The sequence below is a fragment of the Pseudophryne corroboree genome, chromosome 10 (genome assembly GCF_028390025.1).
Source record: "Pseudophryne corroboree isolate aPseCor3 chromosome 10, aPseCor3.hap2, whole genome shotgun sequence".
Classification (NCBI taxonomy): Eukaryota; Metazoa; Chordata; class Amphibia; order Anura; family Myobatrachidae; genus Pseudophryne; species Pseudophryne corroboree.
The window spans coordinates 63,212,211-63,228,047 of NC_086453.1; the positions used below are offsets into that span (position 1 = coordinate 63,212,211).

Genomic DNA, 15,837 nt, shown 5'->3' on the forward strand with positions numbered 1-15,837 from the left:
GCCTCTATGGGTGAATTCAAGTATTTTGCATACCGGCAGCCACTAGATGGTACCCAATGGAGTAATTCAAATGTTGTTCCATTCACGCGTGCACAGCCGCTGACGCTGACATTAATGTTATGTTATTTCATCATTAAGATGGGCTAGTAACTACAAGGATATAATTGCAGTGAATTTTTTCTCAATAATTTTAGACCTGTCTACTATATATGAAAGCAAGGCTAGGTTATTCCTGCTGGTTCTGCCTATTTTAATAAGAGGCACTATTTTACTAAACTTAAAAGTAAAATACACACTCTACTTTATGTACTTCTAAATCCATTCTAATTTCGAACATATAAAATACATAATTCCTCTGTAAACATAATTACAAAATAATATTCATGTTGCCTTCTATACATTCCTTCACCTGTTCAAACAGGTAATTCTGGATTTGGAGCTAAATTTGGCCAAGAAAATGATAGCATAAGAAAACATGGAGGCTTTGGAATAAACATAAAGGGCGGAAGTGAAGAATCATCTGATGAAGACAATGCAAGTGAAAATAAGGGTATGTAGAAATATTTACCATGCTATGAGATACTGTATATAATTGTAGTGAATTTACCCTTAATCCTTTTAGATCTGTCCAGTATACTGTATCAGGAAACAAGGCTAGCTAATCTATGGAGGTTCCACCCATTCATAATAAGAGACCCTATTTTACTGTACTTACAATAAAACAAACTTAACTCTAATTTCTGTGCTTCTAAATTTATTGTTATATCCAACATCTAAAATACATAATTTCTCTGTGTACATACAGTAATTATAATGTAATATTCATGTTGCCTTCAATATATTCCTGCTCCATTAAAATAGTCAATTTTATGTTTGCAGCTAAAGTCGGCCATGGACATGGCAGCAAAGAGATTCATGGAAACTTGAATATTACCATAAAGGGTGGAAAGTCATCTGAGAAAGATAACACAAATGGAAAAAAGGGTACATAGATCTATTTATCACCTTTTCTACTATATCTGGGATCATGGCTTGGTTATCCATGCTGGTCCCACTTATTTAGAAGATGCTATATTACTAAGCTCACAGCTCAGCTTTTAAAAGGATTCAAGTTTTGAACATCTAAATTATGCATTTCCTCAGTAAATATAATTACAATGTGATATTGATATTGCCTTATATATACTACTGCTCCGTTCAAACAGGTACTTTTGGGCTTGGAGCTAATATCGGCCATGGACATGGCAGCAAAGACAGTCATGGAAACTTGGATATTACCATAAAGGGTGGAAAGTCATCTGAGGAAGATAACACAAATGGAAAGAAGGGTATGTACACTACTGTTCAAAAGTTTGGGGTCACCCAGGCAATTTTGTGTTTTCCATGGAAACTCAGTTTTATTTATCAAATGAGTTGCAAAATGAATTAAACATATAGTCAAGACATTGCAATGGTTAGAAATATTGATTTTTATTTGAAATATTAATTTTGTACTTCAAACTTTGCTTTTATCAAAGAATGCTACCTTTGCAGCAATTACAGCATTGCAGAACTTTGGCATTCTAGCTGTTAATTTGTTGAGGTAATCTGAAGAAATTTCACCCCACACTTTCTGAAGCACCTCCCACAAGTTGGATTGGCTTGATGGGCCCTTCTTGCATACCATACAGTCAAGCTGCTCCCACGACAGCTCAGTGGGGTTGAGCTCTGGTGACTGCGCTGGCCACCCCATTACAGACAGAATACCAGCTGCCTGCTTTTTCCCTAAATAGTTCTTGTATAATTTGGAGGTGTGCTTTGGGTCATTGTCCTGTTCTAAAAGGAAATTGGCTCCAATCAAGCGCTGTCCACAGGTTATGGCATGACGTTGCAAAGTGGAGTGATAGCTTTCCTTATTCAAAATCCTTTTTACCTTGTACAAATCTCCCACTTTACCAGCACCAAAGTAGCCCCAGACCATCACATTACCTCCACCATGCTTGACAGATGGCATCAGGCACACTTCCAGCATCTTTTCACTTGTTCTGCGTCTCAAAAATGTTCTTCTGTGTAATCCAAACACCTCAAACTTCGATTTGTCTGTTCATAACACTGTTTTCCAATTTTCCTCTGTCCAATGTCTGCGTTTTTTTGCCCATATTAATATTATTCTTTTATTGGCCTGTCTCAGATATGGCTTTTTCTTTGCCACTCTGCCTAGAAGTCAGCATCCTGGAGTCGCCTCTTCACTATAGACGTTGACACTGGCGTTTTACCGGGTACCTTGTAATGAAGCTGCCAGTTGAGGACCTGTGAGGCGCCTATTTCTCAAACTAGAGAATCTAATGTCTTGTTTTCTTGCTCAGTTGAGCATCGGGGCCTCCCACTTCTCCTTCTACTCTGGTTAGAGCCTGTTTGTGCTGTTCTCTGAAGAGAGTAGTACACACCAATGTAGGAAATGTTCAGTTTCTTGGCAGTTTCTCACATGGAATAGCCTTCATTTCTAAGAACAAGAATAGACTGTCGAGTTTCACATGAAAGTTCTCTTTTTCTTGCCATTTTGAGATTATAATCGAACCCACAAATGTGATGCTCCAGATATTCAACTAGCTCAAAGGAACGCCCGTTTTATAGCTTCTCTAACGAGCAAACCCGTTTTCAGCTGTGCTAACATAATTGCACAAGGGTTTTCAAGGGTTTTCTAATCATCCATTAGTCTTCTACCGCGATTAGCAAACACAATGTACCATTAGAACACTGGAGTGATGGTTGCTGGAAATGGGCCTCTATACACCTATGTAGATATTCCATTAAAAACCAGATGTTTGCAGCTAGTATAGTCATTTACTACATTAACAATGTATAGAGTGTATTTCTGATTAATTTAATGTTATCTTCTTTGAAAAAAAACAGTGCTTTTCTTTCTAAAAAAGGAAATTCCTAAGTGACCCCAAACTTTTGAACTATAGCGTAGATCTATTTCTTATACTATCCTATATAATAAAAGGCTAATGCTGCTCCTCACCTCTGTGGGTGAATTCAAGTGTTTTGCATACCGGCAGCCACTAGATGGTACCCAATGGAGTAATTCAACTGTTGTTGCATTCGGGCGTGCACAGCCGCCGGCGCTGACATTACTGTTATGTTGTTCCATCATTTGGATGGGCTAGTAACTACAAGGATATAATCGCAGTGAATTTTTTCTCAATAAATTTAGACCTGTCTACTATATATGAAAGCAAGGCTAGGTTATTCATGCTGGTTCTGCCTATTTTAATAAGAGGCACTATTTTACTAAACTTAAAAGTAAAAATATACTCTATGTTATGTACTTCTAAATCCATTCTAATTTCGAACATATAAAATACACAGTTCCTCTATAAACATAATTACAAAGTAATATTCATGTTGCCTGCTATACATTCCTTCTCCTGTTCAAACAGGTAATTCTGGATTTGGAGCTAAATTTGACCAAGATAATGATAGCATAAGGAAACATGGAGGCTTTGGTATAAACATAAAGGGCGGAAGTGAAGAATCATCTGATGAAGACAATGCAAGTGAAAATAAGGGTATGTAGAAATATTTACCATGCTATGAGATACTGTATATAATTGCAGTAAATTTACCCTTAATCCTTTTAGATCTATCCAGTATACTGTATCAGGAAACAAGGCTAGCTTATCTATGGAGGTTCCACCCATTCATAAGAGACCCTATTTTACTGAACTTACAATAAAACAAACTTAACTCCAATTTCTGTACTTCTAAATCTATTGTTATATCCAACATCTAAAATACATAATTTCTCTGTGAACCTACAGTAATTATAATGTAATATTCATGTTGCCTTCAGTATATTAAAATATATAGCTCCATTAAAATAGTACATTTTACGTATGCAGCTAAAGTCGGCCATGGACATGGCAGCAAAGAGAGTCATGGAAACTTGGATATTACCATAAAGGGTGGAAAGTCATCTGAGAAAGATAACACAAATGGAAAAAAGGGTATGTAGATCTATTTATCACCTTTTCTACTATATTTGGGATCATGGCTTGGTTATCCATGCTGGTCCCACTTACTTAGAAGATGCTATATTACTAAGCTCACAGCTCAGCTTTTAAAAGGATTCAAATTTTGAACATCTAAATGATGCATTTCCTCAATAAACATAATTACAATGTGATATTGATATTGCCTTATATATACTACTGCTCTGTTCAAACAGGTACTTTTGGGCTTGGAGCTAATATTGGCCATGGACATGGCAGCAAAGAGAGTCATGGAAACTTGGATATAACCATAAAGGGTGGAAAGTCATCTGAGGAAGATAACACAAATGGAAAGAAGGGTATGTAGATCTATTTATTATACTATCCTATATAATAAAAGGCTAACGCTGATCCTTACCTCTATGGGGGGTTCAAGTGTTTCGCATACTGGTGGGATGTTAGATGGTGCACCTAGTTACTGTCAGTGTCTCCATCTGGACGGGCGCGCGCGGACAGAGACGCTCCCAAATCACTTGAATGGAGAGCATCTCCGTCCGGGCGGGTGCGCGTGCCCAGACAGAGACGCTTACAACGGGAAGCGGCTCTGTGCACTCCCTTCGTGACTAGGTGGACGGATCATCTAGTCACACCGGGAGTGCACGCCTTCGACTAGGCAGGCAAAGACAAGCGTGGCTCCATCTGTGTGGAAGCAAGGCTAGGTTATAAACTTAAAAGTAAAATATACACTCTTCTTTATGTACTTCTGAATCCATTCTAATTTCAAACATATAAAATACATAATTCATTTATAAACATAACTACAAAGTAATATTCATGTTGCCTTCTATACATTCCTTCTCCTGCTCAAACAGGTAATTCTGGGTTTGGAGCTAAAATTGGGCAAGAACATGGTAAAAAAGGAAAACATGGAGGCTTTGGTATAAACATAAAGGGTGGAAGCAAAGAATCATCTAATGAAGGCAACACAAATGGAAATAAAGGTATGTAGAACTACGTACCATATTATTTGATACAACTGTAGTGGAAATGGGTGTGGGTCATAGGGTCGACAGTAACTAGGTCGACAGTCATTAGGTCTACCACTATTGGCCGACAGTGACTAGGTTGACACCTGAAATAGGTCAACATGGTCATTAGGTCGACATGAACAAGGCTGACATGAGTTTTTGTTGTTGTTTTGGTGTTGTTTTTTCCGTAAAGTAACTGAGAACCCCAATTAGTGCACCGTGTTCCTTCGCATGGCGCTTCGGGCAAGGTGCCTTGCTCTGCTACCGCTGCACTCGCTACAGGTTACTATTCCCAATCGTAGTAGACAAGGATCGTAAAGTATGAAAAATGTTAAAAAAAGGTGAAAAACTCATGTCGACCCTTTTCACGTCGACCTTGTACATTTTGACCTAGTGACCACATCAACCTATAGTCCATGTTGACCTAATGCATGTGGACCAATAGTGGTTGACCTAATGAGTGTAAACCTAAGTGCAGTCGACCTAAAGACCGGATCCCGTGGAGATAGCTCCTGTTTCATCATTTTTCACTTGACTTTTAGAGGTCATTCAATTCTGGTTTTGCTTAGTCCTTGATGGGAAGGCATTGGTGTTCCTGATCTTTCTGGGAAGGTTCACAGGAAATTCTGCCAAACCATACTAAGCTAGTACAGTAGACTATGGCTGCCTACTGCAATTATTGTTTTTCCAGAAATATGCTCTTAGACTGCTTTATTTAATAAGAAGCTTACTGAGGTTCAACCTGAGTTTAGGATTTTACTATTTTTCCCATTGATGAAAATTGCCGAAACAGACATATTTGGTCCTTGCCACAGCATTTGTAACTTGTTCTCAAGAGATGTGGTGAGCCCAAATGCTAGAATTAAGGTGAGAACTAGTCTTAAGTAAAAGCCAGGTTGGTTTTTACTGTAAATTTGATGCCACTTTAAATCTAGTGAAAGTGCCAAACCCTGGAGAAAGATAAAGTGGAGAGAGATGTGCCAACCAATCAGCTTCTAACTGCCATATTACAGCCTGTGTTCGAAAAATGACGGGAGCGAAATAGTTGGTAATTTATCACTCTCCACTTTTAACTTTCTCCAAGTTTTGATTAATCTCCTGCCATAGTTTCAAAATTGAGCAGTTTCCTGCAAATCACAGGCTATTATGTTTATGCCTATATTTATTTTCTACTTGGGTTACTCGGTTGCAGGAAATACATAAATAAAACCCATTTACATGTTAATATTAAATGGGGTTTTATTTTAATTAAGTGGCAATATGCTTAAAAATGGTAATTTGGATATTTTCAGGTATCCAAAGCATAAAAATATGCAGCTAGGATAGATCAACAAAACAGATAAGAGCAGCATAAGGATAAAATTGCACTTTTTAATGCATTGTGATTTATATTAAAAGAAGACTATGGAAAGTCATCATTTGAAGACATAGACTTGGACAGTGGCATTGTTCCAACTTATAGTCCAGTATTCACTATAGAACCATGGATCATCCCTCAAACCGCTCAATTATTGTATCGCAATGATTACCCAGGGGTTACAGAAGGAGTTGAGAGTAAGTAGATGTATTACATTCCCATTTAGCTACATATAGTCTAAGAACCTGCTTACAAATAAATTATTCTTCACACCAGTTGGCTCAGTCAGTTGGCTTCTTTACTCATGAAAAATGTTTTAACAGCACATTTGTTTACATGAGATAGCTTCCTGACACTAGCTGTGCCCCATCAGCCCTAGCTATCATCCGGCTGCTAGTCAGCATCAGTAGCCCCACCTACTGGATCTCACAATCCTTTTATCCTTTCACACACTCCAGAGCAATCACACTCAAGCACACCAGCTGTATGTAAAGCCTTTCCTGTACGAAACAGCAGGATTCTTAACCCTGTCTGCCCCTTGTCTTAGGGAAAGAGTCCTATTCTGGACCCCAGAATATGGCAAAGTATCCTTTTTGCCACAGTAGTTTAAATGTACCCTAAATCAAAGGCATATACAGTATGTCATTACTGGGATGTGGCATTTGTAGCTTTCACATACATTTTGGCATCTGTGTAAAATTTGTGACATGCAACCATGTTCTTTGCTATACTGTAGATAGAACAAGTGAAAATGTTTTTTTAATATAAGATGATCTTTATGCCTAGATTTAAATAGTGTTCTGAAAAATGATATCTGACAAGTCTGACCTATTTATATAGTGAAGATTACAGATTGAGGACTTGAAGTAGCCTTTGAAAAAATTCCGGAAGTGGCCTCATGTGGGTTGGACCAAATAAACTGTAGTTGGTGCAAACACAAAAATAGACAGGATAACTAACTACATCATTATCTATAGAGACAGCTACATAAAAAAAATAATTTTGGAATAGTGTGACAAATTCAAATTTCAAGAATACACCCAGTATTCAATAATCTCCACACGTGTGTGTAGCAGCTCCACCATTCCAGACATCAACAAGGTCACACTGCACAAAGGAATCTTGATGTTTAATGCCTTTAATGTATGTAAGTGTAGGATGAGCTTCTTAAGCATGCGACACTTGTTTACTCTCAGTGTCCCCTAGAAAATCATATTATTCCATGCTGTAGTGCTACCAGTAGGTCATACTATGCCACACTATAGTCCATAATATACCACATTGTAATGCCCACCATATTTCATATTATGCCACACTGTAGTGCCCTTAGCATGTCACATTATAACACACTGTTGTGACCAAAGTATTTCACAATACAGTATGCCACACTGTAGTGTCCCCAGTAGATCACATTATGACATAGTATAGTACCACCAGTGATTCACATTATTCAAGACTGTAGTGCCCCCCAGAAGGTCACATAGTGCCACACTGTAGTGCCCCCAGGTCACATTATACCACACTGTAGCGCCCCCCAGTAGGTCATATTATCCACACTGTAGTGCCACCAGAAGGTCACATTATATCCCACTTTAGTGCCCCCGGAAGGTTACATTATGCAACACTGTAGTGCCACCAGTAATTCACATTATGCCAAACAGTAATGCCCTCAAGTCACATTATGCTACACTGTAGTGCTCCCCAAAAGGTCACATTATACCATACTGTAGTGACCCCAGAAGGTCACATTAGGCCACACTGAAATGCCACCAGTAACTTATGCCAAACTGAAGTGCCCTAAGCAGATCACATTATACCATACTGTTGTGCCCCCAGAAGGTTACATTATGCCACACTGTAGTGGACCCAAGTCACATTATGCTATACTGTAGTGCTCCCCAGAAGGTCACATTATACCGCACTGTAGTGCCACCAGTAATTTACTGTATGCCCAACTGCAGTGCCCCCAATCAGAGGCTGCAGAGCACTATCTACCAGCAGTCATGCAGTTGTCTGGTTGGGAAGCTCGGTCTTGCCAGGCTCCGTCTTGAAGAAAGGAAATACAATCTGAGAATGTGCTTTTCAAATCCAATGTAGATTTTATTAATTATAAAAAATACTATATACACACAATTATATACAATCTGCCGGCCGGCTACATAAAAAGTGTGTTTTAATTAAATATAAAAGGTATTTATATATAATTTGTTAAAACTTGATTTCAATAAACAAATCCTAAATGCTTATATTCTCATTGTACTGGGTTTTTATCCAAATCCTACAATCACTTTTCCTAACAATAAACACTCTGCCCAAGTCCATATATTTATGAGAACATTTAGCAACTTATTGCACAAATTGTAATTGATAGCAATCTGTTGAGTGAGGCCATGCATTCATAGTCAGATTAGTAGCTGAAGCCAAGCAAGTGGTTAGTAGCAATCTATTAAACACAGCCTTTCTCACGGCTGAGCAGTTCCGTTTAGGCAGTTCACAGATTGGTTTTGTTACAGCTGTAACTGATTAGAAATACTATGTATCAATTTAAGATTTGTATACCGTATAGAATGCCTCTGTTGTCCACCTTGCATGCATGCATACGGCGTCCCTCCTGGTTAGTGTTTCTCGTCACTGTCCGTTTTCTCTGGAGGGGGATCTATTTATGTCACTCGCCGCTCTTATCCTCCCGGCACTTGGCCGCACGGCTGGTATTTCTCCTCGTCAGCCTTACTAGAGGTTCGTGGACTGGTGTCGGGCAAAGAAGGCACACGCTTCCCCTCGCCTTCAGGGTGTTTGTATTCACCGACCAGCTGATGTGCAAAGTGCTGCTGTCTGTGTGAGAGTACGTGACAGACGCGTTTCCCCGCCTACTCAAGAGCATTGGCGGCTTCCTCAGTGTCACTTGAGTAGGCGGGGAAACGCGTCTGTCACGTACTCTCACACAGACAGCAGCACTTTGCACATCAGCTGGTCGGTGAATACAAACTCCCCGAAGGCGAGGGGAAGCGTGTGCCTTCTTTGCCCGACACCAGTCCACGAACCTCTAGTAAGGCTGACGAGGAGAAATACCAGCCGTGCGGCCAAGTGCCGGGAGGATAAGAGCGGCGAGTGACATAAATAGATCCCCCTCCAGAGAAAACGGACAGTGACAAGAAACACTAACCAGGAGGGATGCCGTATGCATGAATGCAAGGTGGACAACAGAGGCATTCTGTACGGTATACAAATCTTAAATTGATATATAGTATTTCTAATCAGTTACAGCTGTAACAAAACCAATCTGTGAACTGCCTAAACGGAACTGCTCAGCCGTGAGAAAGGCTGTGTTTAATAGATTGCTACTAACCACTTGCTTGGCTTCAGCTACTAATCTGACTATGAATGCATGGCCTCAATCAACAGATTGCTATCAATTACAACTTGTGCAATAAGTTGCTAAATGTTCTCATAAATATATGGACTTGGGCAGAGTGTTTATTGTTAGGAAAAGTGATTGTAGGATTTGGATAAAAACCCAGTACAATGAGAATATAAGCATTTAGGATTTGTTTATTGAAATCAAGTTTTAACAAATTATATATAAATACCTTTTATATTTAGTTAAAACACGCTTTTTATGTAGCCGGCCGGCAGATTGTATATAATTGTGTGTATATAGTATTTTTTATAATTAATAAAATCTACATTGGATTTGAAAAGCGCATTCTCAGATTGTATTTCCTTTGGTCTATTTTTGGGGGTAAATGACCCATTACCCCTGAGAGAGCTGCTTTCAAAACCGACAATTGCAGCGCCAGGAATATTGTGTTTGTCCGTCTTGAAGAGCTCCCCAGACTGCTGTGCAATGACAGACAGGCTGTATGCTTGTCTGTCATGCAAACGCTCCACTTCCAGGACCACCCGACTTACAGTAGGACAACTCCTTACACACAAACGTCTCCCCATAAACTAATTCTATCACCCATACACCTTGATAATAACACAATAACATGCCCCCCACCGAGAGATATTTTAAAATCAATAAATAGAAATATTTTATTGAATGCGTTAACAGCAGACACCGTTCTAAGGTCTAATTTTCCAATATTTAGCAGCAGCGCATCATTTACAATAAATTAGACCACCAATTGGATACTTCTATTTATTGTTTAACTTGCACTAGACAGATGTAAGGTGATTTCTGATTGGTTGCTGTTGCTGAGTCAGAGTACATATTTACCAGCGGCTGGATGCCTGCTGTCAAGATCCCGACAGTGGCATCCCGCCCGCCAGAATGCCGGCAGCAGGGCGAGCGGTACAAGTCCCCTTGCAGGCTCGCTGAGCTCACCACAGGTTCTATTCTCACTCTATGGATGTCGTGGACACCCATGAATGGGAATAGCCTCTGTGCGCTGGGATTCCGCCTGTCGGCATTGCGGGCTGTCGGGATTCCAGTGTCGTTATCTTGGCCGCCAGGATCCCGACAGCCGGCTAAATTGATCACATATTTTGTACTTAATGCACTGTCAGCAATCAATGTGTTTACAGCAACTCTCCCCTGAAGAAAGATTTTTTTTTTAGTGTCAATGTATTTTGTGTTGTGAGAACTTAAAGGCAAACAGAATAGAGAAAACAGAATCTGCAGACGTGCTCAATAAACCAGGCGTTACAGCCTTTCAAACAATGTAAGAAGTATCACCCTACTTCAGAAATGCCTAATGTCTACAAGAGAAGAAAATTTTCACACACTGGTGACGCCTCTGATTACGTGACCGGCTTAAACATCAATGCTCAAAAAACAGCCACCCGACTGGCAACTCTTATTCCTAACATGACACCTCCCATGCTTAACATAAGGGCCAGACCGGACTGTGTCCATGTGTGCGTCTTTTACCGGTATTGCTTCTGCGACTTTATGATAATGCCACTGTAAGCCCTTCCCTGGTGTAGAGCCATGCGACTGCATGTGCAAGGACTGAGACGCCCAGACACTCAAGTATATCTTGGTGCATCTTTAGACACACCATCGGTTGTACATCTAAACTTGCATCTGCCCTATGTGAGTGATTGTGCGTCTCTGTACGCAACTACACTCAGTGACATGACTGTGACCCTCCCTCAACATGCCCATAACATGGACCATCTCCTTGCGTCATAGAAACATAGAATTTGATGGCCTATAAGGTCCACTTGGCCCCAGGGGCATTTCTAGAGAGGAGGAGGTCCGTGTGCAGGCTCCGGCTCGGCCCCATCTCTCTAGCTGCTGCGCCGTGTGACTCCGTAGGGTAAGTATTTTTATTAATGGGTGCAAGGTGTGCGCAGGGGGCCCCACTTGACCCTCTGGGGCCCGTGTGTACCCATTATAAATATGCCAGTGTTTGGCCCATTTAGTCTGCCCCTTTTTTTACCATATTTTTATCTGAAACCTTATTTGATCCTTATTTCTTTGTACGGATATCCTTATGTCTATCCCATGCACGTTTAAATTGCTTTACTGTCTTAGCGTCCACTAAGCCACCTTCCTGTTACTGCCCTGGTATACTCAATACATTTTTAAAACATTTCTGAGATCACGTGTTTCCTGTGTGCCTAAATCTCAACTCCGACTCTGTGAGCATGCAATCTGGATGCATGTGGTGTAACTTAGACGATTACATAGAAGAAAAATACTCGCTCCACTGCGTCTGACTCAGAATCAGGCCCGAAATAAACGACACAGATCTTCTTCATGCCTTTACAATTACATTACTGATCATACTATAATTTATCCCACAATAGTTTGTAGACAGAGTTTCCATCTAATTAATTACACTCTATAAATTCTTAATGTAAACACATCATTTAAGTTTGCTTTATGAGTTCGAGCAGTTTACACATTTTTTTGCCATTAAAATAGAGTTTCAGTTCTACTTTGAATCATCGTCATTGATGAGTGTGATGCACTGTGATGCTTTAATAAAAAGTAAAAAAAAAATAGTTTCATAACAAAAATATTGCCATGGAATAAAATTACAACCGAATGCATAATTGGTACAGTGATTAATTTATACTGGTAGATGCTGTATATCATTCTTGCCTATTTATATGTACAGTGAAATCCAATTAAACATTATTGTACTTAAACACTCATTATATAATTTGTATGCAGAATAGTTTCTGCTGCAAAACAACAAATAATTTGTTTCCTCACTCAATTATTAAACTTTTCTTTCTAGCAGAAGAGCCAATTGAACCTGTACATCCTGTGGAACCAGAGAGTCCCACTGAACCTGAAGAGACCATTGTACCTGTTGAACCAGAGAACCCCATAGAACCTGTGGAGCCCACTGAACCTGAAGAGCCCACTGAACCTGAGACCATTATACCTGTTGAACCAGAGAACCCCATAGAACCTGAGGAGCCCACTGAACCTGAAGAGCCCACTGAACCTGAGACCATTGTACCTGTTGAACCAGAGATCCCCATAAAACCCGAGGAGCCCACTGAACCTGAAGAGCCAGTGGTACCAGTAAACCCCACCCCCATCATTGAACCTGAGGAATCTGTTGAACCTGAGGAGCCTAATGAACCTGAGGACACTACTGTACCTGTTGAACCAGAGAACCCCATTGAACCTGAGGAGCCCACTGAACCCGAAGAGCCCACTGAGCCTGAGGAGACCATTGTACCTGCTGAACCAGAGAACCCCATAGAACCCGAGGAGCCCACTGAACCTGAAGAGCCAGTGGTACCAGTAAACCCCACCCCCATCGTTGAACCTGAGGTACCTATTGAACCTGAGGAGCCCATTGAACCTGAGGAGCCTGTGGAACCAGTGAACCCTATTACACCTGAAGTGCCCATTGAACCTGAAGAGCCAGTGGGACCAGTGATCCCCACTGAACCTGAAGAGCCTGAGGAACCAGAGAACCCTATCCAACATGAGGAGCCCACTGAACCTGAAGAGCCCACTGAACCTGAGACCATTGTACCTGTTGAACCAGAGAACCCCATAAAACCCGAGGAGCCCACTGAACCTGAAGAGCCAGTGGTACCAGTAAACCCCACCCCCATCATTGAACCTGAGGAATCTGTTGAACCTGAGGAGCCTAATGAACCTGAGGACACTACTGTACCTGTTGAACCAGAGAACCCAATTGAACCTGAGGAGCCCACTGAACCCGAAGAGCCCACTGAGCCTGAGGAGACCATTGTACCTGCTGAACCAGAGAACCCCATAGAACCCGAGGAGCCCACTGAACCTGAAGAGCCAGTGGTACCAGTAAACCCCACCCCCATCGTTGAACCTGAGGTACCTATTGAACCTGAGGAGCCCATTGAACCTGAGGAGCCTGTGGAACCAGTGAACCCTATTACACCTGAAGTGCCCATTGAACCTGAAGAGCCAGTGGGACCAGTGAACCCCACTGAACCTGAAGAGCCTGAGGAACCAGAGAACCCTATCCAACCTGAGGAGCCCAATGAGCCTGTGGAATCAGTAAACCCCATTACACCTGAAGAGCCCATTGAACCTGAACAGCCAGTGAAACCGGAGAACCCCAATGAACCTGAGGAGCCCATTGAACCTGTAGAACCAGTGAACCCTATTGAACCAGAAGAGCCCACTGAACCTGAAGAGCCTGTGGAACCAGTAAATCCCATTGAGCCAGAAGAGCCCACTGAACCTGAAGAGCCTGTGATAGATGAAAACCCTACCAAACCTGTGGAGCCCAATGAGCCTGCGGAGCCTGTAGAATTAGTAACCCCAGCTGAGCCTCTGGAACCAGTGAACCCCATTGTACCTGAGGAGCCGACTAAACCTTTGGAAAGCTTTCCTGAGCCTAATACTACACCAAGCAAGTAGCACTTAATTTGTGAATGATTTAAGAGTACACTTATATTAATCAATTCTTCAAAAGTGATTTTTTTTTAAATAGAATAATTAACCAACGGCATATAAAAACAAGAGATTCTTAGAAACTTCTTGCATTTTCATATCTATTCCAATTGTCTCCACAAGAACCGTGGTGGTCATTCCGAGTTGTTCGCTCGCAAGCCGATTTTAGCAGCATTGCACACGCTAAGCCGCCGCCTACTGGGAGTGAATCTTAGCATAGTAAAATTGCGGACGAAAGATTCACAATATTGCGAAAAAACTTCTCTGTGCAGTTTCTGAGTAGCTCGAGACTTACTCTGCCAGTGCGATCAGTTCAGTGCTTGTCGTTCCTGGTTTGACGTCACAAACACACCCAGCGTTCGCCCAGACACTCCTCCGTTTCTCCAGCCACTCCCGCGTTTTTCCCAGAAACGGTAGCAGTTTTTCCCACACGCCCATAAAACGGCCTGTTTCCGCCCAGTAACACCCACTTCCTGACAATCACATAACGATCGCCTGAACGAAGAAAAAGCCGTGAGTAAAATACCTAACTTCATAGCAAATTTACTTGGCGCAGTCGCAGTGCGAACATTGCGCATGCGCACTAAGTGGCAAATCGCTGCGATGCGAAGAAATTTTCCGAGCGAACAACTCGGAATGACCACCCGTATCTGTAGATTTGAAAACCTTTAGCAAAGTGGTTTAGGTACAGTCAGGGAAAGAGTCCTAAGTGTCGATGTTAAGCAAAGCTATCCATCTCTCAAAATATATAACATGAAGTTTTGATTATTGAGAGTCCCTAAGGATTAAGGGACATGAAAATTCCACTTTCTCAAAATAGTCCATTTCGACACTATTAGCTGGCGCAGTTAAGCCTTGGCTGCCACTTCCCTTGACTATACATTGTAACACAGGTTATAAGAAGATAAATTGTTTGCTGACCTTAGTAGTATTAGATTGAATTTCTGGGGCAGTTCTAAGGATGGACAAGTAGTCTTTAGACCTGGAAAAATGATTGATGGACAAATAATAGCACTTAGAATTTAACAGTTTGCCCTATTGACTTCAATCAATAAATGTACTTTGATATTACACGCAATGTACAGACGAGATCTCATATACTGTGACTTCAGTCGCATGAAATAGACCCTCTTGGCACGCCAGGTCCCATGCTTTCGGGTGTGCAGAGCGACTTTCTTGCTTAAATGTGCAGGTAATACCCCTTAGTCTCAGGCCTACTTCAAAATCCCTGGTTTTTGTGCATGACCTTGCATAAACACAGGATTTAGGTAGGTCTGAATGCAAACGACCAGAGACTAAGTCCCGGGTCCGCAACCCTACTCCCAACCAGGCTCACGGAGCTGGGACACAGGAATTTGCTGGCGTGCTAGAGTTGGCAATTTCCTGGATATGATGTTTGAATGGGGTGGTATTCCCATAAATAAAACAACTAAAAGTGACAAAACTACTAAATGACACTGATCAATTTGATGTGTGACATTTGTACATTGGTGTGCAATTGAGTTTGAATCTGTATAGGAGTTGCTATGATGCCGCTGCCGAATTTATATCTCACCAAGGAGGTAATTCAGACCTGATCGCTAGGCTGCATTTTCGTACACCGGGCGTTCAGGTCTAAACTGC

General features: G+C 41.2%; 2 protein-coding genes across 2 annotated transcripts in view; both read left to right on the forward strand.

Annotated features, from left to right (window-relative positions):
* Window positions 1-1,429, forward strand: part of LOC134965189 (uncharacterized PE-PGRS family protein PE_PGRS54-like) — a 37,158-nt gene extending 35,729 nt beyond the window's left edge. Inside the window, exons 20-22 of the mRNA XM_063941702.1 lie at window positions 422-550; window positions 880-984; window positions 1,206-1,429. Of these exons, the coding sequence (XP_063797772.1) occupies window positions 422-550; window positions 880-984; window positions 1,206-1,429 (458 nt within the window). The remainder of the gene's footprint in view (window positions 1-421; window positions 551-879; window positions 985-1,205) is intronic.
* Window positions 1,430-2,324: 895 nt separating this feature from the next.
* The window catches only part of LOC134965190 (otogelin-like protein), a 128,087-nt gene continuing 114,574 nt past the window's right edge, over window positions 2,325-15,837 (forward strand). The window contains exons 1-7 of the mRNA XM_063941703.1: window positions 2,325-2,382; window positions 3,423-3,551; window positions 3,885-3,989; window positions 4,211-4,333; window positions 4,847-4,975; window positions 6,401-6,556; window positions 12,554-14,173. Coding sequence (XP_063797773.1) covers window positions 2,325-2,382; window positions 3,423-3,551; window positions 3,885-3,989; window positions 4,211-4,333; window positions 4,847-4,975; window positions 6,401-6,556; window positions 12,554-14,173 — 2,320 coding nt within the window. The remainder of the gene's footprint in view (window positions 2,383-3,422; window positions 3,552-3,884; window positions 3,990-4,210; window positions 4,334-4,846; window positions 4,976-6,400; window positions 6,557-12,553; window positions 14,174-15,837) is intronic.